The following is a 24,072-nucleotide window of genomic DNA, read 5'->3' as shown; positions in this document are numbered from 1 at the left end:
AAAACAGCAATGTTGATCATCTCGTGACATATAAATCCATGGTCCCTTGTTGGTGTAGGGAACTGGCATAGAATGTTTCGCTTCAGTCAAATTCATCAAGTATTTTTCTTTTTTTTTTTTAATAATAAATTAATTTATTTTATTTATTTATTTTTGGCTGTGTTGGGTCTTCATTGCTGCACACAGGCTTTCTCTAGTTGTGGCAAGCGGGGGCTACTCTTTGTTGCGGTGTGCGGGCATCTCATTGTGGTGGCTTCTCTTGTTGTGGAGCACGGGCTCTAGACGTGTGGTCTTCAGTAGCTTTGGCACGCAGCCTCAGTAGTTGTGGCACACGGGCTTAGTTGCTCCGTGGCATGTGGGACCTTCCCAGACCAGGCCTCGAACCCGTGTCCCCTGCACTAGCAGGCAGATTCTTAACCACTGCGCCACCAGGGAAGCCCCATCCATAGTCAGGATGCTATGGTGGGAAGTGAGAACTAATATTCATTCATTCATGCCACAAATATTTAATACTCTTTACCAGGTACTGGGGACACAAGTCAAGTATACAACAGACAAAGGGAGACAGAAAATCAACAGCTCTACGCCAAGCAGTGATAAATGCCATGAAGAAAAATAAAGCAGGGGGCAGAGGTGCTATTTTATTCAAGGTTATGATAAGCTGATATTTGGCCCCTCCTTTGGGTGATTTAGAGGTATTATCTCATTTAATTCAAACCTCATACAACTCTCTCTTGTGGGCATCACCCCATTTAGGGATGGGGACATGAAGACTCAAAAAGTAAGACCTACCAGCTCCACGCTTACTAGTCCTAAGGACTTGGGGACATTATCTATCTTACTTGGGCCTTAGTTTCCTTATCTCTAAAATGGAATCAGTAATATCTACCTCATGGGCTTGCTACTACATGTAAAACACTTGGGGAAAGATTTGGTGTATAAAGAGTGCTCAATAAATGTTACCCGTTGAAGGCAGGAGTGTAAATGTCACTCCCACTTTTAAGGACTTCATTATCTGATGGAGAAGCCAAAGGATACACCCATGAAACTAGTGGATGATAATATCCATGAACGCACCATATTGATTTACACCGCCAGTCCCCCCGCCTGATAGGCCCATCTTCCCAACCAAGTTCTACCCATCCTTCAAAACCCAAGTCAAGCCTTTCCTCTCTGAAGCCTTCCAGGACAATCCCAGCAGTTAATTAACCCAACATTGTGCCACCATTACACCTGATTCTACATAATTCTCTTATTTGTTTGTTACTTCAGTCATTCAACAAATACGTATCAAGAGCCTGCCCTCTGCCAGACCCTCCTCGTACTCCACTGCAGTTATGTGGTAACATGTCTCTGTGTGTCCTCCACTGGACAACAAACTTTTGTCCAGTGGCAGAAAAAAATCAACTGGGTCTAAGTCAACAGAACAAATTCATTAATAAGTAAACAAAGGACAACATAAGAAAAGTAGACAAAATGGGTGGTTCAGAGGGGGAAAAGGATTACAGGAATTCAGAAGAAGTTAAAAACAGAAACAACTCAGTACTGACCAGGCCACTGAGGGCTTTAGAATGAGCTGGATTTTGAAGGGTGGGGAAGATCTGTAAAGGTGGGAAGAAAGGAGAAGGCAACACATACCCAAACTCTTAGAGTAAGGCTCTCTGGGAGAGGGACACTTGTATTTTATTTTATACTCTCTTCAGTTGTATAGTACTTAATATCTTTCAAAAATAGATTCTTATATTATTTGTGTCATTTAATAAAAAAAAAAAAATTAAAGCATGTCTTCTGAAAGACAAAAGGCAGAGAAGCAAGACAATGCAAGTAGAAGGGCACGAGCAAAGGTGAGGGGCAGGACTCCGTGGCCCAAGAGCGAGAGGCGAGGACAAGGCCAGAGTCAGGTCCTGCTGCAGCATCTGCCAGATTCTTTCTAAAACAAGGCTAATACTATATATAAAATAGATAAACAACAAGGACCTACTACATAGCACAGGGAACTATACTCAATACCTTGTAATAACCTACAATGGAAAAGAATCTGAAAAAGAATATACACAACTGAATCACATTGCTGTGCACCTGAAACTAACACAACACTGTAAATCAACTCTACTTCAATAGGAAAAAAAAAAAAGGCCAAAAAAAGATCTGCATGTCCGGAGGCACTGGGAGCCACAGCTGGCTGTGAGTCTCACTGTAACAGGGGAAGGAGGGGATTCTCATCGGAGGCACATGCTCTCATGCTGGCAAAGGCCATGACACCCTGGGACAGGAAAAAAAAAAACAACTGAGCGGACACAAGGTTTTTCTGACTTTATCAAAAGCCTTGTCAAAGTCAGATCTCAAACGCCTGGCTGGCAACATCCATCACATCTCAAAACACGGCCACCCACTTCGGTGTGGATAAGGCCCAGAGGCTTTGTGCATCTGGGAGAACACAGCTTGAACCCTGGTCAGCAAAATCCTTTTCCTCAGAAACAAGAGCAGCAGCTCTGCAGACCCCACAGGCAATTCCAAGATGGTAGCCGTCCCTCAGGAAGAGGTCATTTTCAAAAGAACAGGCAGCCAATGGTTTGGCTTGGTTTCCCAGAAAAGAAGACAACAGCAGATGTAGGCACAATCGGCTCTGGATCCCACAAAGCAGCTGACCAGGGAATCAACCTCCATGACACATACAGTAAAAAACAGCATTTATTCTCACTGGAAGATTACATAAATCCACTTTGAGGAGATTGGGAACGCTTCCAGAACAAACTGTAAGATCGCTCTGATGCCCAGATGCCACTCTCCACCTTGGCAGCCCCAAGTTAATGATGGACCAGGAGAGAAAAAAGAAGAGATGGGCCTTTTTTTTTTTTAATTTATAAAAAATAGGAAGAAATCTTTAAAAAAAAAATATGTGAGTCACATGCAATTGGTGGGGGAGGAGGACTCATCAGATGGGAACTCTGTTATTGTGGAGAAAGATATTTATTAAGAAATAAGCACATATATTTAGAGGGTTTATACAAGTATAATCACGTGGCTATTACGTATCCTTGGAAATACAGTGTGTGTTAATTTAGCAGAAACAGAATCAATTAAATTAGGATTTAGATGGACATGTTTTAGTCAGTAGGATTGACAAGGCACAGTGGAGACAGGATGGAAGAGGCTGGAGAGTCTACATTTTGCGGATGACAAAAATGACATGAGTCAAGGACAGCACCACAGTCTGACAGTATGGGACAGAGGTCCAAGCCCAGGCCACATGGCTGCTTGACCCTCAAGAACAGCTTTTCCAGGCTAACAACATAAGATTGAGACACCTACATGCCAAAAAAATACACAGAGGTTAGGAGCCAAGCAACCCAAAGTCTTGAGGTTGAACCCACAGGAGCATTGAGGGTAGAGTCTGGGAGCAGCTTCCATAGAAGGCAAAGAGTGAGATCAGGGCTACCATATTAAATAAAGAAGAGTAGGTCTTGTTTGCACCTCTAATAGGTGGGTGTGGGTCATGAGCTCAGGATTTCAATTCATCGGACTCCGAGCTCCTGGGTCAGATGAAAACAAAAGAAGAAAGAGCGAGCTGCTGTCAGGAAGGACGCGGTGGTTAAAGACGGGGGGCACAGGGCCTGGGAGCCCCAAGAGCTCCTTGACTGTCTCTGCCTGTCATTTTTCCTGCTGGTGGGGCTGTGAGCAGCGAACTTAAGCCAAGTGATCACATGGCCACGTGAGCAAGCAGGCAAAATCGGGGGCAAGCGTTGCTTTGTAAACCTGGCTTCTATCTCTTCAGCGTCAGTGGCAGGAAAGGTCTCTGAGTGACCTGTCTCCACACCAAGTCACAATGCAGTCAAACCAGAGAGACGCAAGTCAGGCAAAACATATTCTGCTCTTTACCTTCTCAGGGGCGGAGCCCATGTCCTCCACAACCCTGCAGCATGCCTCACACGCTGTGTAAAAACAGCCTCACAAAACACGAGTGACGGACAGGCAGCAAATGCCTCCCTGAACCCACAGCTGAAGTCATCAGGGAGCCCGATGTGCACATGTCTTGATGACTCTGTACCTTGCCAGTGCTTCCTACTTGCATCAGTAAGGGATCAGCCTTGTGGCAAAGCTTGCACGCGCTGCATTTGTCAATTGACACAAAACTCTGATCTTACTGGAAATGTAATTTCAAAGTTCCACATCCGTAAGCCTTGGGTAGCCAGGCTCTGTCTACCCAAATGCTAAACTGTAGCCCCTCAGGGCTCCCCAAAGGAACCCAACTACCCACAGCCATGAGTGAACCAGGCATAAACCAGGGGCAAGACCTGGGCACATGGGGGCAGACAGACCTGTGAGTCCAGCATTAATGCCAAGGGGCGTGTGATCAGGCGGGCAATTTGCCCATTGACAGAAAAGGGTGACCGGGCTCAAAGAGGGGCTTTTATTCTCTGGCACTGAGCTGTTTAAAGTGGGTTCTGCAAGCATCCTTCCGGATGATTTTGTGACAAAAACTAATATTTCTGACTTAAGCCTCTATGTGAGACATATTTTTAGCAGCCTCTCTTAAATGGCACTTTTAAAAATAATCTCCTTCAAGATGGTAGACGATTAGAACACGGATGTCCAAGTGCCGAATTAAAAAGCCTCTTATAATTTGGAATGCGCTGTTTAGAGCTGCTGTGGGACGGCAGACAATTTGGTGCCTGATCATTAGACATTCAGCAAGTGCCACCCAGCTGAAAAATATATTTCTTTTAAGCTCTGGACTTAAATAGCATCAGCCCTCAAATGAGATCCCTCCCTCGGAAGGTTTTAAAGATACCAAGAAAGTCCCAGGAAGCATTTTATTTCAAAGTAGACCTTATTACAAAACTTGAGGTGAGCTTTGTCCATCTGTCTCACCCCTGAGTTTTAAATTCCTGGTCTTTCTCTCCCACCAGCTCAGTCATTTCAATAACGGAGGGAAGGTGGCCCATGGAAACACCATGCAGCTTGCAGCGAGGATTAACAGGAAGTCTCTGGCATCCAGCAGCCTCCAGGACAGCACCTTTCTGGATGATCAGATACTGTGGTTAACAGTGTTTCCATAGGTACTGCAGGTGCGTGGCCCGACTCAGACAGCATCTGCTCCCTGAGTGACTGTGTGCCAGCCTCCGAGAAGAGGAAAATGAACACAGCCCCTGTCACAGGGCGGCTATCTATCCACAGATAAAAAAAAGAAAATTCAACACAAAGTGGTAATACAGAGTGACAGATGCTGGGGCACAAAGTGCCACTGAAACAGATTAAGGGCCAGGCAGGAGCTCAGGAGGGATGCAAGCAAGAAGGGAGAGTCTGCAAAGACTTTCGTGGAAGCTGATTCTACTGTAAGCTACTTCAGGGAACCCGAAACGGAAAGGATTTGCAGATTTTCAAGGCAATTGCAATGAACAGCATCGTCATCATGCCACAGAGCAATGTAAATGTCTATGAAACTAGAGACAATGGGAAGGGAAGGGGGAGGGGAGAGACAGAGCTTGAGACAGTGGCAGAGAGAGACTCAGGACCAGGGAGAGACAGACAGACAGAGGCAGAGAAACCAACACGCACACAGGAGGTGAAAGAGAGAGACAGGGAAAGACAGGCAGAGGCAGACCAAGAAAGAAAAGAGCAGAGAGTGAGAAACAAAGAGGAGCAGGGAGAGAGAGACACAAAGAGACAGAAGAAACAAAGAGATTAAAAAACAGAGACAGCAAAAGAGAGCACAGAGAATCCAAGAGAACCGCGCAGTCCGCTGTCTGGGAGCCAGTGTGGAGGAGGCCCAAAGTGCCTGGGGTTCAGATGACTGAGACCCCGGCCAGCTGGGGAGTCAGTGGAAGGCCAGTGGGACCCAAGACTGAACGCCTGGCCGGCCACTCACCCCCGGTAGAGCGGGGGCAGGCCCAGTGCGCCCCACGGCCAGGCAATGCCACCTCCTCCCCTCTGGGCCCCGTGAAGCCCAGGCCAGGGCAGGTTCATGGGACAACCCGCGCTGCCAGGATCTCCCTGCAGCTGGCGTGTGGGGTAACGAACATGATACATAACTCGGCCCTAACTTTCCTCAATGCATCCCTTGAAAAAAATCTTAGACAAGATGGTCCCTGGGGAAATACTGCCTACAAAGCACGCCGGAGCGCCCCTTCATGGACCGCCATGAGGCAACCTGGCAGAAAGTGCTACAGCAAAGAAGCCCGGCATCCAGCAGCCAGATGATTTATCACAGCACTCCCTCCTTTTTTATATGCACCACCTGCCTGCACCCTTTGAATTATTATTTTACTCTTACGAAACTCTGCCTTCTCCCGATTCCAAATTTCCAAAGAGCCTGTCTGATATCAAGATTAAGTGATCAGTAAGACAAAAAAGAAAACCCAACCAACTTCGATGTAAGAAGCGAGAGGGGGAGACAAGGAAGGGGGAGATGCGGTCAGGGAGTGGAGTGTGCGAGAGCTTCACCAAGGAGGGGTGTGAATCTTCAAAATCCCCAGGGGCGTTGTGCTTGGAGAACAACAGACACTAAGTTTTGCTTGAAATGAAAAAGGAAAGAAAACAGGAGAGTAAGCAGCATGGTGTTGAAGAATGAGATGGTCCTGGATCTGCAATCTGGTGCAACTGCGGAGCCGTGTGCCTCACGTGAGTCTGGTGAGTCCTGAGACCTCTCTGTGCCTCGGTTTGCTAAGCTGAAAAATGGACCTTATTAGGTCCATTATATACTATACAGGATTGTTCTGAGGGGAAAGGATAAAAACGCACGCCAACACCAAGCACATAGTACGTGGCCCTCATCACACAGACAAGGGAGGGGACAGGTGAGAGACTGGTGACAGGAGGACAAATCAACAGGGCTGGTGCTTTGAATCAGGGAAGCAATTCTACAGACCTCAAGCCACACCAGGCAGGGCGTCTTTTCTGCTTAAGTGGAGGTGACCCACTTAAACGGTACTTAGGACAAAGAAACAGAGACCCACAGAAGGGGGAGGAAAGAGAGGAATCCAACTTCAATTACATAAAGTGAGACCAAGTTTGCTTCCCCTGTGGGAACAAACTTGCACTTAATGAGCTGTTTTGCCTTCAGCTTTCCCTGTGCTGTGACTGTAATTGACCTCTACATCCTGTCATCTTACAAGGTTCTATTTCTCTGTCTCCATTTATTATTCAAAAGAGGAGCTGTTCTCCCAGAGAACTTTCAGGGCTGTAATCAAATCCTGCTAAAAGGTAAAAACGAAAAGAAAAAAAAAAAAACTACAGCATTCATTCACATCTTATACTGGGGGCGGGGGGGTATAATGAGGAGAGAGTCCTAAAAATACTTACATTCAAAAAAATAAAAGGAAAAGATTCAACCCTTAATCCTTAAAATAAGGATTTAACCCTTCTCCTTAAAATAAGTGACTTCTTAAAAGTCTATAATATCATGAAAAGATATCACTGAGAAGAAACTGTGTCCCTGCACCTATCTTTTAAAAAATTTATTATTTGGTGCATGGAGTCATCCTCTGCTCTATGAAAATGAAGTTCTCACTTGGCAAACATTTACGGAGCACCGACGATGTGGCAGGCAGGGTGCTGGGCACTGTGGACTCAGAGGTGAAAACGGGGCCCCTACCATGTGCCCGCCACCAAGCACCTTTACCGGTAGCATCTCGTGGAGAAGCCCAAGCGGCTAGTGCCACGTTACTCTCCACTTGATGGAAGAGGAAACCGGGGTTTCCGAATAAGGCAGACCCGGTCCTGACCGTGAGACCCTCAAATACTCTGGCGGTCTGGGAGGAAGTCTAGTCCGGGGTCAGCAGAGAGTGGAAACGACGGGGTAGGGCAGCCTCCCACAGGAGAGGCCTCTCACGGGCTCCAGAACTGAAGCTGAGTTTGCGGCTGCCTCCCTCCTCTGCCCCGTCTGTCTGGCTCTGGGCAGATGACTGAAGCGGGCCTGAGGCAGTAACAACAAGGTCAAGATGTCCCCTTGGGGCCAATGTCCAAATGGCCAGCTCTTCCCAACAGCCTTCAGGACCGCTTTACTCCCTCCTCACTTCTGGCCATCACAAGCTGCCCGCAGGAAAGGATCTGATGACGGTTCGAGCTGCCTCTGGGTAAAGGGATGTCACTGCCTTGAAGGGCAATCAGACTGGAAGCAAGAGGGAGCCTGGCAGGAGGAGAGAAGATGGGCTTTCATGTCAGAGGGGCCCAGGGAAAATCTGGACTTCACCACTTATTACCTGTGACATTCCCTCATTCACTCACTCAGTCAACTTATATTTATTGAGCACCTACTATGTGAATCAATGGGATTCAAAGGGAGCAGAAAGAGACATGGAACTTGCCCTCAAGGAGGGGCACCTCATGGAGATACTGATTAGTGAGAGATAAATGTAAAATCACAGCAAGAGAAGAAGGGAGAGACACATATAAACATCACATTCAACATGGAAAATCTGACCTGGTCAGGTTTCCTGAGGAGGCGATGAGTAGATACTGAGGGGTGAGTTACCTGGGCCCCAGAGCCTTATTCCAGGCAGAGGGGGCAGCAGGAGCAAAGGCCCCACAGAGGGAGGAAGCAAGGGACCCGGAGCAGAAGAAAGCCGATGGGCTGGGGGCCCAGCACCGTGGTGAAATATAATGAGAAGTCCAGCGGGGCCTGAACCCTTCTGCATCTCAACTGCCATGTTTATTAAAGAGGATGCCAATTCCACTCGACTCACAGGCTTGTCATCAAAATCAAATGAGAGAATGAAGGTGAAGACCCATGTGTGCCTGACACACCGTCGGAACTCTGACAACCGGGGAGTTCCTGACAGATGCTGGCGCTCAGGAAGGGTTTTCCCGCAACAGATGGAGGAGGATGGAAGAAGAGGCTAGTCCTCCCAGCGCCCCGAAAGCTTGCAAGACGAGATCTCTGGGTCTACACCCAGCAAGTGTAGCCCCATGAGCTGCCAGACAACCTTCTATTCTAAATGTGGATTTCACAAGGATGTTATTGACAGCTCTGGTGTAAAAATAAAAATGGGAAACAACTCAATATCCATCAGTGGGGGCCTGGTTAGATAAACCTTGGTATTATCAGTTCAAAGGAATACAATGCAGCTCTTTAAAAGAAGGATGCAGGTCTACACGCGAAGTACAATAAAATGATGTCCAAAGTACATAGATAGGTGAGAGGAAAGTAATATACAGAACAGGGGATAGAGCCGCTACTGGCTGTTAAACGTGTAGGTGTGTGCGCGTGGCTTACTCAAGCATTGCTCATCTCTGTAAAGAGAAACCCAGGACGGATCATTGTCATTGCCTCTGGGCAGGACAATAAAGGGCCCGGGATAGGAAGGAGATTTATTTTTCACTGAACATACCCTTTTATACTTCTTGGCTGTTTAGTATGGATGGGTGTAACAAGGTTTGTTAAGAGTCCAAAGTTTGACAATTTTCAATCGTTTAAAAAAAAAAGTCCAGTCTTTCACAGCAGACAGATCTAGATCTGTCACTCCTCACCATGACTCAAAAAAACTATTAAAAAATTATGAGAAAAGAAGAAATTTGAACACCGATATTCATCGGTATAGACAAATTACTGATAATGGAGGCCTGACCATGATATTCTATTTGTTTTCTTCATTTTTACAGCTACACACTGAAATGTCTACAGATGAAACTGCCTGGTATTTGATTCAAACCAATATGGAAGGGAAAAGCAGGTACTGGTAACTTGAAATAAGACTGACCATGACTGACAATAGCTCATTTGGACAATGGTTACGTGCGAGTGCATCACACATCCGCCGACCTTCGGGTGTTTAACATTTGACATCATAAGAAAGTTTTAAAGCAAAGAAGAAGCTATTATAAATGTGCACAAAAGGACAAGATGGGGCCTCCCTGGTGGCGCAGTGGTTGAGAGTCCGCCTGCCGATGCAGGGGATACGGGTTCGTGCCCCAGTCTGGGAGGATCCCATATGCCGCGGAGCGGCTGGGCCCGTGAGCCATGGCCGCTGAGCCTGCGCATCCGGAGCCTGTGCTCCGCAACGGGAGAGACCACGGCAGTGAGAGGCCCGCGTACCGCAAAAAAAAAAAAAAAAAAAAAAAAAAAAGGACAAGATGCTCTCAGCAACATGATTTGCAGTAGCAAAATACTGGAAACAACCTACATGTTTATGAACACAACCAGATTTAAAATATTGTAGTATTTCATTCAATAGAGAATTAAAGAATCAAGAAAGTGAACAAACTAGGTCAGGAGCTCTCAACCAGGGTGATTCTGTCCCCCAGGAGATATCTGACAATGTCTGGAGACATCTTTGGTTGCCATGACTGGGTGGGTGCTACTGGCCTCGAGTGAGTAGGAATCAGGGATGCTGTTAAACATCCTACAGTGCGCAGGACAGCCACCCCACAAAGAATTAAGTGGCTCAAAGTATCAAGAGTGCTGCAGTTTAAAGCCCTCTATTAGATCTATGTGGGATGGTCCTCAAACCATAATACTAAATAAACATAAACACACATACACACGGGGCAAACAGATATGTACAAGTATACCATGTAGGTAAAAGTTACACAAAACCTAAACTATTTATTTCTATGGAAATTTATCCATGTAGTAATTATAAAAACAGGGAAGAGAAGGCTATATGCCAATTTCAGAATATCGATTATGGGTACAGGGCATGAAATGGTGCCAAGGGGACTTTGACAGATTTTGTAGCATTTTATTTACTTTACCCCCTCCCACCCAAAGGAAAGCAAATGTGGTAAAGGCTAATGCAGGTAAAATCTCGATGGTGGGTACCTGGATGCTCCCTCTTTTAGCCTCTGTACTTTTCCATACCCTTGACATTGAACACACGTAACAGCACGGTTGTGAGCAGCAGAGGCTGGGTGGACCGACAGACGGTGTGGGCAGAATGGCAAGGCCAGGGCCTTGCCGGGTGGGAGCACTCACCGGCCCCCGAAGGTCGATGAGCTCCTGCCTCATCTGGGACACGAGGGCTTCCTTGGCCACCAGGGCCCGGTGCAGGCGCTCATTGAACTCGATCAGCTCCCCGTGCATCTCTGCCACCTGCAACACACAAGCACCACGCAGTGAGGCTCGGAGGGCGGACCCTCCCCACGATTCGCCCCGCCCTCTCCGAGACCATCACTTGTCAGCAAGGCATCAGGAGGTTGTTGGGCTGGACACAGTAATACTGCTTATACTTACGGATTAGCTACGCAATCCACTCAGAAGTTGAATACGTTTCTGGCTTGGTTGATTTTAACATTATGGACTCAATGGTCCCCAGTTTATGGTAACAATATGACTGTATCAGGTCATTTTTGGACCTTAGGCTTTTGTTCTTAATAAATGAATAATTTTCTGGCAAAGGCTTTCTTTCTCATCCGAGTTGTGCCTGTCAAGGATTTCCCTGCTAATGGTACAAGTAGAATGACCGACCATTTCTGTTCATCAGGGCCTTGGTTCTGAAAACCAAGAAAACAGAACCGGAGCCTTGTTGAGGATGGTGACAGTGAGGGTGACAGACACACCTGCAGCAGCACAGCTGCCCTATGGTCACTGCTCATTCTATGCCAGGAAAATACTTGAGGAAGATATTATTGCCCCGCCTCACAGAAAGAGGAACAATGTCAGAGGTGTTTAAGGAGCTGGGCCACAGTCACATAGCTAATAAAGGGCTGACTCCGCAGCCCTGGCTCTTGACCACTGGGCCACACTCCACAATCCTGCCACTCCACTGTTTAGCCCATTCAGGCCTGCCAAGAGCCTGCGAATTTATCCATGTTTCAATACTCTTGGCTGATCCCAAATAAATACAAATGGAGGTTGCGATAAGATGGCCCATGACTGATGTACAGAATCAGTAACAGATCTTTCAAGCTGTAACTTACAAACAGAACAAAGATATCCCATATGGTCAAAACATACAGTAATTTCTCTGATTACAAGAGTGATCTTATTGGGGCTTAAAATCAAATTCAACTGTAATTTATTTAAATGTTTTAGAGAAATGTGAGGATGTAATCTTGCCATGCTCATCAGGAACCCTGAAGGAAGAATCTGGCAAGCATCTTACAGAGAAGCCCCCCCGAATGCAGAGGTCAAGCAGACCCCACCTAGCCCCTGTCCCTCTGCCCTTCTCAAAAGACCATCCCTCCTATACCCCAGACTTCAGCCAGGTACTTACTACATTCTATATAACACATAAATAATATCAGACCATTTATAATAAGTATTCTATGTGAAATATAAAACATACTGTCAGAATAAAGAAAGGATGTAAGGAGAAGCTTTGTGGGGGAAAAAAAGAGTAACCTGAATCTTCATGCTTCAGGAGGAATAAAGGGAAGCCCTCCTTTTTATTTTTATTTTTTTGATATGTTATATAAAGGTTAAAAGGCATAGGAGGAAATAAACGAAGATATTAACATTAGTCAAGGGGTATTTTTCTTTCCATTCTTTCTACTTTTCTTTGCTTTTTAGTTTCCTAATAATTTATCAGAGAGAACAACCACTTAGCCTCTTTAAAAGAATTAAAAATTTTCACCTGAAAGTAAGGGGAGCCAGGTGTAATCAACATGAAATTTATCAGGTTCCCAACCATAATTCTGATGCACCCATTAATTTGCTCTGTGAATCTCCACTCAAATGTCATCCCCTCTCTGTCCCTCAGATGCTCACCTTTTTCAAACCAGTGTGAAGTGCAAAGTGAAAATGGCATAAAAGACACTGCAATAGCCATGCAATTAACAAATGGAGAATAAGTCACTGAGTCTTTTAACAATGTTTTTTTAATATTCCCCGGTTGCCTTATTCCTTTTGTATAAAAAAAGCTTAAGATGATCTTTTGGCCCTTCACAAATACAACATCACTAATAATGCCTGTTCAACTCCTCCACACAGAAATCACATAAACCCTCCATGAGCTTCCTCAGGGCTGAGAATCCATTTACCACACGGCAAGCAGGAAACATACACAACTGCCAATATCACTGCTAAATACCTGCTAATATGCCCCCACAAAATGCAAGCTTTAAATAAGTGCCACTGTCATTTCTAAAGCAAAGCAAGGTTTTGCTTTGTTTTTGTTTTGTTTTATTTTGTTTGGCAGTGGAAACTAGAGTGTTAAAACAATTTTCCATAAGTGCATAAAACACTGAAACATCCCAGCTTCAAGGGGTGTTTATCATGAGCTGTCAAAACGCTGGTTCTCTTTTGCAGCCAGAGAGTAACTTGACCACATCAGACAAAGCTTTCATTTCACCAGGGAATGGGGGGGAAAATCCTATGGAACTGAGGAGACAAAATCTGATGAAATAATTTCCTGCAGTCATTAAAATGGCAATGCTCATTGTTACTAGGCAAAGCTCTGAAACCCTGAATTTCTCCATTACATATCCCTACAAACATTTATTGATATAAATGGCTTTCATCTTATATAAACCATACTGAGCTTACTATTCCTCAAACAACTCTTTCCAAACTCTAGTATAACTAGAAATGAATTCAAGACTCAGAGAGAGCCTCAGAAGAGACATGTGAGATCACAAATGGTTCCCATTATCATCAGACACAACCACTGCCTACCAGGATTTCTATGAGGCTCTGAGGGCATTTACAGGTTTCACCTGACCTTCCTTTGTTATTCTCAATAGCTGCAGGGAATAGGATAGAGAGAGAGACAGGGGCCCTCCAATCCTTTCTCCACCAAGCCCCAAAGCAACAGCTGATGTTGTCACCTGCTGTTTAAAACCTTCAATGCTTCTAACTGCCCTAAGGATAAAAATCCACCCTCCTTCCGGGTCCGGCGCCGGCCTCTCCCCCTAACACCATCTCCTGCCCCTCTCCTCCCAACAACTCTCCCTAAGGTCACTCAGCCCCACGGGTCTTCTACGTTCCATAAACATGCTGAGCTCTAGGAGGTCATCCTGTGGACAAAGAGGAGAAAGACACAACCAGCAGAGAAAACAGCAGGTGCAAAGGCCCAGAGGTTGGCAGGGAGGTAGCTGAGAGAGGCAGTTAAGGGCTCAGACTCTGGTGCAAGACTGGTCTTGGCTGGATCACTTAACAGTGTGCTCCTGTATGAGTCACTTAACCTCTGTGAGCCTGAGGCCTGTCACCTACAAAATGGGGATTAAAAACCACGCTCACCAGGACATGGCAGCAACCTAAGTGTCCATCGACAGATGAATGGATAAAGCAGATGTGGCACGTATACACAATGGAATATTACTCAGCCATAAAAAGGAACAAAATTGAGTTATTTGCAGTGAGGTAGACGGACCTAGAGTCTGTCATACAGAGCGAAGTAAGTCAGAAAGAGAAAAACAAATACCGAATGCTAACACATATATATGGAATCTAAAAAAAAATGGTTCTGATGAACTTAGGGGCAGGACAGGAATAAAGACACAGACATAGAGAATGGACTTGAGAACATGGGGTGGGAGGGGGAAGCTGGGATGAAGTGAGACTAGCATCGACATATATACACTACCAAATGTAAAACAGGTAGCTGGTGGGAAGCAGCTACATAGCACAGGGAGATCAGCTCAGTGCTTTGTGACCACCTAGAGGGGTGAGATAGGGAGGGTGGGAGGGAGACACAAGAAGGAAGGGGATATGGGGATATATGTATACGTATAGCTGATTCACTTTGTTATACATCAGAAACTAACATATTGTAAACAATTACAGTCCAGTAAAGATGTTAAAAACAAAACAAAACAAAACAAAAAACAAACAAACAAAAAATGCTCACTTCACGGGGCCGCTGTGTGGATGAAATGAGCTGCCGCCCTTAGCAGGCTTGGCACCATGTCTGCACGTGGCAAATGCTCAGTGAATGAAAGCTCATTTTACATGGTGGGTGACCACGTGAAAGGGACATGAAAGAGGAGGAGGAGGAGAGGCAGGTCTCTAGAAGCCACATGGACAAGGGCCACATGTTCCTTAACAAGTGGCTCAGACGGCTGCGGAGACAGCCTCACCGTCTCCAAAGCAGGAATGTCACCAAGAGAATTGCTAACTGTCCGCCAGGCACTGTTCTCAGTGCTGGGGTGCAGGAAACTCATGGGGTTCACATCCTAGAGGTCAGACAAACCGGACTAGAGCTCAGAGAGAGAGGAGGACTTGGAAGATGGGGTATCGGGAAAGTCCTTGCCCAGAGACAAGACTCAGGAGTCACTTCTCGAATCGGCCTTGACACGTGCCAGGCAGCCTCCTGTGGCCGATCCATGCCCTAAATCACAGCCGGGCACTCACTGTGTTCTGGCACCATCAACACTCAGGGCCACTGTAGAAGTCTGTCATGTTTCTTACTACTCTCAGCAGTTGTATTTCCTCGAAAACTAATCTGAAGGCGGCTAAGGAGGAGGTGCCATTTGACAACACTTATGACGGTGACAAAGTCAGAGGCAAATGCCAGGTGGAGATACACTGACCACAGCTGATGCAGCTTCCAACAGAGCCCAACATGGGCCAAAGCACTGGGAACTGAGCCCCGATTCTCTGAAAGACCCAAGGGAACACGTGGATGGCGGCAGGTACGGTTCCCAAGTTATGTCTGGTAGGTGCACAGCTCATGAGCTAATAAGGTGTGAATGCTTATCAGTCAACATTTGGGTTTTGTCGTTTAGGCTGGAGAGAAGACGGTAGAAAGATTTAAGAAGTTTAAGTCACTAGGCTGTTTGGCAACATCTGTCAAACTTTTGAAATCACTGACCTGTGGCTTAGCAAACCCCTGCTGTGGAGTAGCCTGTGCCTCTACTTGCACACGTGCTCAAGCAGACGTTTAGCTCCAAATGGCTGGAACCCACCTAAATGCCCAACCACAGGGAACTGGTGAAATCTATCAGGTTCCATTGCTCTCTCCCACTGCCTGCCACTTCGCAGACATCACTAGTCAATCACCACCACCTTCCTCAAGAAGATACCCAGTCAGCCCTAACCAACTGATCAGTGTGTTGGCCTAGGCGATGACACCTATTTAGTATCCCTGGCATAAAGGGTCATCATTGACGGGGAAAGGCGTCATCAAGGTGACATTTGAGTTGGGGATTGTAAGATGATGCCTTTGGAGCTTCAGGAGACTGAGAAATCCCTTCCAGCTGAGGCATCAGGGAAGATGATCTCCAAAAATAATGTGTCTGTGAAGAAGCTTTTAAGTCTGTGAAAATCCCAGGAATTATCATAATTACCTGCCAAATCATGAAAAGATTATAAATTTAAAAAAAAAGCCTCTGGCTCTTCCTTTTATATCAGAATGTTCTATCTAATCACATTCAAGTAAATCTTGCTTCACTCCTCATTTGGCTACTGTACCGAATTAGACACTTCCTGATTTATTAGCCCAAGACACCCCCAAATTTTAACAGCAACTGAGACTCTTTTGGTCACATACTCAAACTCTCTGAGAATGTTCACTTGATGCCTCAGAATCTACCTCAGTTTTATAAAACACACAAACTGTTTGTGGGTCCCAGTGACACTGGCTGTGGGGAGGGATCTAGAACCTCCCTCTGCGGTGAAGACACTGCGTCCGCCTAGGTGAAGACCAAGCCCTAGCCAGTGCCCACTTGCCTTAACATACTTTTGAACACCAACTATTATATCCATCAGTTCATGTGACCCTCGCCACCCTCCTGTAAGGTGTGCAGGGCCTCCTATGGATGGGGCCTCGAGGCTCAGAGAGGTCAGGCTGTGAGCCGAAGGCATCAGAGTCAGAGCCACTGTCTGTGTTCCCTGCCCTCCACCCTGGGGCACAGGAGCCCTTCAGGGGTTAAGGAGATGAGTCAGTCCCGCAGAGCAGAGGGAAGCAGCACAGTGTGGACCAGTGGCTCCCAAAGCAAGCTGATCATTAGTTGCTCGGAGGGCTTCTGAGAAATGCAGATTTCTGGGCTTCACTCCCAGAAATGCTGATTCAATGTGGGGGAGTCCAGAGCAATACTTTTTAAAGATCCCAGTGACTGTGATGATCAATCAGGCTCAGGAACCACTGTCAAAGACAAAGGGGAAGGATTTCACACACTCAGGTGTGAATTACAGTGGGGCCACTCCCTAGTTCTAGAAACCTAGGTTTTTCAGTTCATCATTTGTAAAATCAGGATGTCACGGAAGCTCCTCCACTTGTCAGCTCTCAACTTCCAGATTCTCAAGGAGGTGAACAAAGGCACAGCCAGATAAAAACCACATCAAGCCTGCCGGCCAACACCAGATGGCAGCAACCACCACGCGCAGCGCTGTTACTCCTGCAATGGCAAAGTTAAGTCTGCAACCCAGGGGGCCGTGAACTGGGGCAGGGATGTGAGCTGTCTGCTATCCACCTGAGGCAAGCACAGAAATTCACAATAAGCATTTCGAAACATCTGAAGCAATTTCATATTGGTATGAAATCCAGGAATTCCGGAATTTTTCTAGTTGGTTTTGTTGGTTTTTTTATTTTACAAAAGTACCAGTTTGCAATGAATTGGAAATACTTAAAAACAAACAAAACCAAAACCCAAAAAACCCCCCAAAAACTGGCTCTTCAGCACAGAAAGTTTGAGAAGCACCTATCAACAACACAGATGCTATACTTGAAACAACTTTTTGCATTAATAATTATTAGAAACAATGACTAATAATAACGATGAAAAAAGCCAAAATACGACCATTTTTGGATAAAATTTGTGAAGAGAATTGAAAAGAAAAATAAGAAACAATGTTATCAACATCTGTTGGTCTTTTAGATGTATATACCCTATTTCCTTGTACAGAGTCAATTTAGGCTTGAAGACTAAGAAAATCAGGAACGTTAACTGAAACAACACATGTCCAGACCTAGCCGAGGTCACAGACGTCTTCAAAAAAACATCACAGCTGCCATCGCCCTCTTTGAGACTGATGGTGGGCCTTGCCCGCAGCTGCCTGATCATGCCCATCTCCCAGAGGAGGAAGGAGAGGCTCAGGAACCGAGCAGCAAACCAAAACAGAGGCACAAAGAAGGTAAACACCTTGCCCAAGGCCGCACAGGAAGCAAGCAGCAGAACTGGTGTGCAAATTTCTGAGTCCATGTTTTGGACTTTCCACCCTGCTTCTCTGCATATACCATGACCAGGATGCTGAGCTGGCATCTTAAGATACCAGAGGACCTGGAGGAGGTGATAAACCTGGGATCAAGTACAGAGAGCATTACCCAGGTAAGGGGCACCATCACGCGCACACTCCGGGAAAAGGCACCGTCTCTGGCTGCTCCCGAGGCCCAGTCTGGCTTATCACAGACCGGTCTGCAACCAGGCCCCTCGGGGGGACCCTGGCAGTAAGGGAAGGAGCGCCCAGAGTTAACAAGAACCTTAACAAAGGCAGGAGCTACTGTGAAACTCAGGGTCCAAGGAGAAACCCAGAAACTTGGCCAGCAGCCAAGGTGGGCCTTCTTCAAAGTGGTCATTGCTTCATATGAAGGCACTGTGCAAACCAGTGTGTAAATGAAAATTCCAACATGAAGACATTCCAGGGGGCTGTCAGGAATACCTGGAGATGTTTGGCATCAACGAGCCCTCTAAGCAGGGCCTGGAACCAGGTGTGGAAAAACGAGGGGCGTGAAGGTCAAACCCAGGTCCTGTCCTTCACACCTCTGACTCTTGGTACCTTCTTTGTAAAATGGGGGTATTGTTCCCTATTGTCCAGATTTGTCATGAGGAACAAAGCGATGACAGTTTGGGGAGCGCCCAGTGCCTGCCACAGTGAGTGATCCTTAATTTATCGTAATGGAGCTCCTTCTCGGGTCCGGCGGTGTTCCAGGTGCTTTACAGGAGCAGGCACCGCGGCCTGGGAGGTCGCGCTTTATGCCCATTTTACAGATGAGGAAAGCAAGCCTCAGCAAGGTAAAGCGATTGCCCAAAACCAGTCTGCAAGAGCGGGGGCCGGTGTGACTGCGGGGCTCGGGGTCCCGCATCTCCCTAGTCTCCTGTTTCCTTGTGCCTTCCAGCCCACCTTGCGCTCTGATTGTGCTGTGTGGGGCTGACCCCGGGGAAGGAGTGCAGGCTCGCCCTGACGAGGCAGAGCTCTGGGATCTCGGGACTGATCCTCCTGGATCACAGTCGAGCTGCCAAGCAACAGGCTCACCGGGAGCCCGGGGAGCAGCCCCATCCTCAAGTCCACCAAGACAGCCCCATGGGGCCTCCATCCGCAGTGCCACTGAGATAAGCAGAAGCCTGCAAGGAGGCCAAGGGATAAGTTCCTGTGTGAGAGAGACTTCCTCCATCTCCTCTGTAACGAGCCGTTCTGTGCTCGGAACGGCGGGCTTGAGAGAAGGGATGCTTAAAAACATTTGGCTGGTATTATGGTTTAATGGGGGAGGAGGAAACACCCAGAACTAATTAATTACGGGATGCCTCTGAGAAACAGATGTTAGGTAACTGTTAAAGCCCAGCCACAGAGCTGCTGGGTCCCTGTCCCCAACGTTTGCCCTCATTTCTCCCGACACCCGACCATTCAGAGAATACACCGAGAGAGCTGCTGAGAAAGGTCACACAAGGCAGCAGCTGCTACCCACCCAGCTAACACCTTTTCTTTCCTGCTTTCCACTAATGGCCCTTAAAGAGCAAAGGCAGAATATACAGAAACGGCAATAATAAAAGAGCAGCCAACACCTTCCCGGTGGTCGTTTGAGATAAATGAGCAAGGACAGGGGAAAAAAAGCAAAAACAAAACCCTGAGTCCCAGCCCTCTGCTGAAAGACACGTTCCTGTCAGAAGAATAACACAAGAGGCCTCATGCATCTGTGGAAATTTTTAAACAGGTTCCATCAACTGTCACCCATCCTGGGACTTCCCTGGAGGTCCAGTGGTTAAGACTCTGTGCTTCCACTGCGGGTTTGATCCCTGGTCAGGGAACAAAGATCCTGCATGCCACGCAGCACGGCCAAAAAAAAACCCCTGTCACCCATCCTGGTGGCATTACCAGAGGGGTCGCACAGCCTGGTATTTAAGGCACAAACTCCAGAGCCCAGCGACCTGGGATTCCCCCCGCTTCTAGCTGTGACTTCCGGGAAGAAGCTTTCACCAACCTGGGTCTCAGTTTCTCATTTATAAAGTGAGGTTAACAGTGTAGATTTCACAGGGTTTTTGTGAGATCTGAGCAAGGTGATATATACACAAGAGGCGCTCAGCTGGGAGCCCACAGGCACCGAGCGCTCCGTAACTGGTGGCCATTATTATGCCATTAAACCGGCACCAAGAAAAACATCCGGTGTCACTGGTCCCACAGAACCTACAGCCTTAACCACCTTCAGATCTGTCCCCACTCTTCCATCTCTGTCACCCAAGCCTTGGTTGAGAAGCCCCCCAGCTCCCACCTGGACAAACACAACAGTCTCCAGCTGCCACCCCGCTGCCCTCTTGTCCTCCGCCCCACCCCCAAGGTGGCGCTCAAATGGCCTCCCTGTGACCCAAACCCGATCACATCCCTTCTCTGCTTAAAACATTTCACTGATGTTGACGAAGAAATGACAAGAGGTCTGCTATCTGCTTCAAAAGAATATGGAGGTGAAGGCAATGGAGGGTTAGGCATGGAGTAGGATTGGCCTTGGCAGCTGGAGCCGGATGAGACTGTGTGTGATGGGTACAGGGGGTACGTTACACTATTCTGTCTACATTAAATTTCTCCATAATCCAAAGTTTAAAAATATCTTTCAGTGGCTTTCCACGCATTTCCCTGGCATGGTGTACAAGCGATGGGAGGAGGGGCAAGGTGGGGAAGAGGTGGAAAGGGGAGAGAGAGAAATGTCGGGAAAACCCGACACTGATCATATGAGATTTCATCCTGCCCCTACACTTCCCTCTGTGCACATCTCCTAGAATGCTATCCACCCTTCAAAGATGAATTCATATCTCAGTTTACCTTACTCCCCAGATCCTTTGACACGTTTATCCATGTTCTCCATAAATGGTTCCTCAAGAGTGTAAGAGCAGTTACTGTTTTCTGAGCACTCACTACATGTCAAGCACTTTCAGGGCCACAGAAAAAGGCTCTTTTGTAAGGAAAGGTGTGTCTCTGAGCGGCCACAGCCCCGCAGGGGCTCAGTGAGTGGCGCACGGGCTGGACACAGCTCCCACTGGTCCTGAGAGCCGCATGCCCTCGCGCAGTGTACAACCTGCACAACGACACACAGAGACCTTAGACACTTCGCTAGGTGCCCTGCTTCTCCCATCTTACAGGGGAGGAAACTGAGGCCCAAAGCGGCTAGAACATTCACCCATGGTCACACAGAGATGAGGCACTAGGTGACTCCAGACCCACGCTCCTTTTCTTACACAAGGCACCCACAGGAGGAGGTGTGAGCCTGCGTGGCCAGCCTCCATGCACCCCAGCATACAGCGCCGCCTCCCAGGCCTGTCATGGAACGCAAGACCTCACTCGACTCCACATGTCTTCCTAGGGATGGCGGCCAAAGCCACTGACAACACCAGACACTTCCAGAGCTTATTTCTGCTGGATCAATGAAGGGTGGGGGGCAACAGAGGAGAAGACGGTGAAGGCTCCTTTCTGTTAACACAGCAGATAATGTCATTTACCTGCCATCAAACAATGTTTGTAATTATAACCCATTACAAGTACAAAACACCGTGCTCGGCCGGGCTTGTGAAAATGGGTCAAGAATTACTTTAAAAGGCTTTGCTAGGTGTCCCTGGTGGCACGGTGGTTAAGAATCCGCCTGCCAATGCAGGGAACATGGGTTCAAGCCCTGGTTCGAGACGATCCCACATGCCATGGAACAACTAAGTCTGTGCGCCACAACTACTGAGCCTGTGCTCTAGAGCCTGCAAGCCACAACTACTGAGCCCGCGTGCCACAACTACGGAAGCCTGCGTGCCTAAAGCCCGTGCTCCGCAACAAGAGAAGCCACCACAATGAGAAGCCCACGCACCACAACAAAGAGAAGCCCTGGCTCACCGCAACTAGAGAAAGCCCACACGCAGCAACGAAGACCCAACGCAGCAATCAATCAATCAATCAATCAATTTATTTATTTTTTTTAAGTCTTAAAAAAAAAGGCTTTGCTGCCCTCTCCTTTCAAAAGCACTGCTGTTACAGGCTTGCTCACAGAGGACAGCTATCGATTCCCAGGGATCCTGAGCTTGGAAGGCAGCTCGGTGCTGGCCTCGTCTGTCTCCCCAGCACAGAAAGCTTTCTCCAGCCTGCTGGTGGCAGCGTGGGGAGGTGGAAGGAGGAAGGGGAGAGGCCATCACCTCAAGAGCAAACATCTGCTGAGCGCACACCCTGGGCCGGCCCCAGCTCCCAGCATTGTCCCTCTGTGAGCTCATCCACAGACAACCTTTCCAGGCCCAGCCACGGCACTGTCTCTTCTTTAGAAATTCATCTTCAGTATCCGAAAATTCTCAGAGACTCATTCATTAAACAAATTTCTATTTGCATCTACCAAGCCCTGTACATCTATCAAGTACTACAGACATAGTAGCAAATGAGAGAGAAAAATCCCTGCCTCAGTGGTTTCTCCACTCTAGCAACGACACCACTCTACCCCGACGAGGAGACGGAGGTGCACGGAGGTTCAGTCCTTGTCAAGACTAATGAGCTGAGGCCTTGGGCTCCGAACTTGGAGCCCACGCTCACCACCACCACGAGGGACCATCTCTTGACCCTGGGGTGGTTCATTTATAAAGTTCCTCCTGTCTGCAGCCACTTCTGGAATGACTTCGTTCGCCTATGCAGTCATTCGCTGGTGCGCCAGGCGCTGTCCTGGGTTCTCACTGGGAGCTCACCCTCACCAATAGTGGAGCTGGTGGATATGCCACCTTCTCTCCAGGTTCTGGGCATCAGTGGTGACCTCGGGGAGCTCCCTGCCCCTGAGGGATTCAAACACTGATAGTTCCCATACAGCACAGCCAGTGTCCCAGCCAGAACACAGTGGGGTCCCGGGGGCCAGGGGAGGGGTCCAGAAGACTGTACACAAGGGGAGGCTTGCGGGGCGGGAGGAGGTTAGCCAGCAGGAGGCAGGAGAACCAGGTCACACCCGGGCCAGCCGCGTCCGAGCCGAAGCACTCCTATGCCCCCCAGGCTCCTGTGCTATAAAGTGGGGACCCATCGTGCTGAGCGGGCAGGGCTGGTGGGAGACCCAGATGGGACAAGAGCTGACCTCAGAGCCCCAGGCTGGCACACAGGAGGGGCTCACCCTGGGACAGCTTCTTCTCATTCTTGAGAACTAGATGCCACACCTAGGAAGTTACATAATATCACAGATCTACCACTCGCTCCCCAGTTCAGAGGTTTCTCCAGAAAATATATCACCCTGAAGTGCTGTTTTTAAGTTTATTGTGCAGGGTGCTGGAAAGCACAGGATTTCATATAAAGATGTAAATCCTGAAATTATGTGGCTCTTTGTCACATTCTAATGTCTTCCAGGAATCAGGGGAGGCCGGTGCATTTTTAATCATATTCCTTCGGAAGGAATACATAGAACCCTCCTGAATATTTTAAACACGGCTCGATAAATTTTGCCCACGTTTCGAAAGAAAGACAGCAAATGAAAAACATTAAATTTTATGAGCATCGACAAATGTTTCTCTCCCTGGATGGTCTCTTTCTCATACCAAACAGCACTGGCTTAAAGCTGAGAGGAGCCCCCTTCAGGTGACGACCACCTTGCTTCTCCAGGGTGGACACAGTCATGCTGAGCAGTGAACTGTGGACACAGATAGTTGGACAGAAGGACAGTGCTGCTCAAGTACAAGTGTGCAGTGTGGGCGGGTGCTGGAGGATGAACTTGGAGCACCTCCATACGGTGAAGGACGTGGACTGCTCTCCAACACTTTCCTTGCCAAAGAAACAAAGGTCTTGCCTTCAGCAAGCTAAACAGGCGATGCCTGGCCTAAAAAATTGATTGGCCTCCCACTTTCATAATGACTCAGCCCCCAAAACACCGATGAGACATTCAGGTAGAAATCTATTTATGCCAAGAAAGAAAATGTATCATACACCCAACTGCACCACACACTGAATACTCTCCACCTGCAGAGGCTCCTCTGGAAGCTGCTGCAGAGAGAACACGAGTTTGGCTCAAGGATGCAGCGCATCAGGTTGAAGCAGCCGAGGAAGGGCCCTGGAGG

The 24,072-nt window shown here is 47.6% G+C and overlaps 1 protein-coding gene across 1 annotated transcript in view; it reads right to left on the bottom strand.

The window, feature by feature from the left end:
• The window catches only part of SNX29 (sorting nexin 29), a gene marked incomplete at both ends in the record, with an annotated part of 539,882 nt that overhangs the window by 197,428 nt on the left and 318,382 nt on the right, over positions 1 to 24,072 (bottom strand). The window contains 1 exon segment of the mRNA XM_079720019.1: positions 10,913 to 11,029. Within this exon segment, the coding sequence (XP_079576145.1) occupies positions 10,913 to 11,029 (117 nt within the window).

Source organism: Hyperoodon ampullatus, assembly GCF_949752795.1.
Source record: "Hyperoodon ampullatus genome assembly, chromosome: 14".
Classification (NCBI taxonomy): Eukaryota; Metazoa; Chordata; class Mammalia; order Artiodactyla; family Ziphiidae; genus Hyperoodon; species Hyperoodon ampullatus.
The sequence above is the reverse complement of the archived record's forward strand: the minus strand, read 5'-3'. Positions and strand labels throughout refer to the sequence as shown.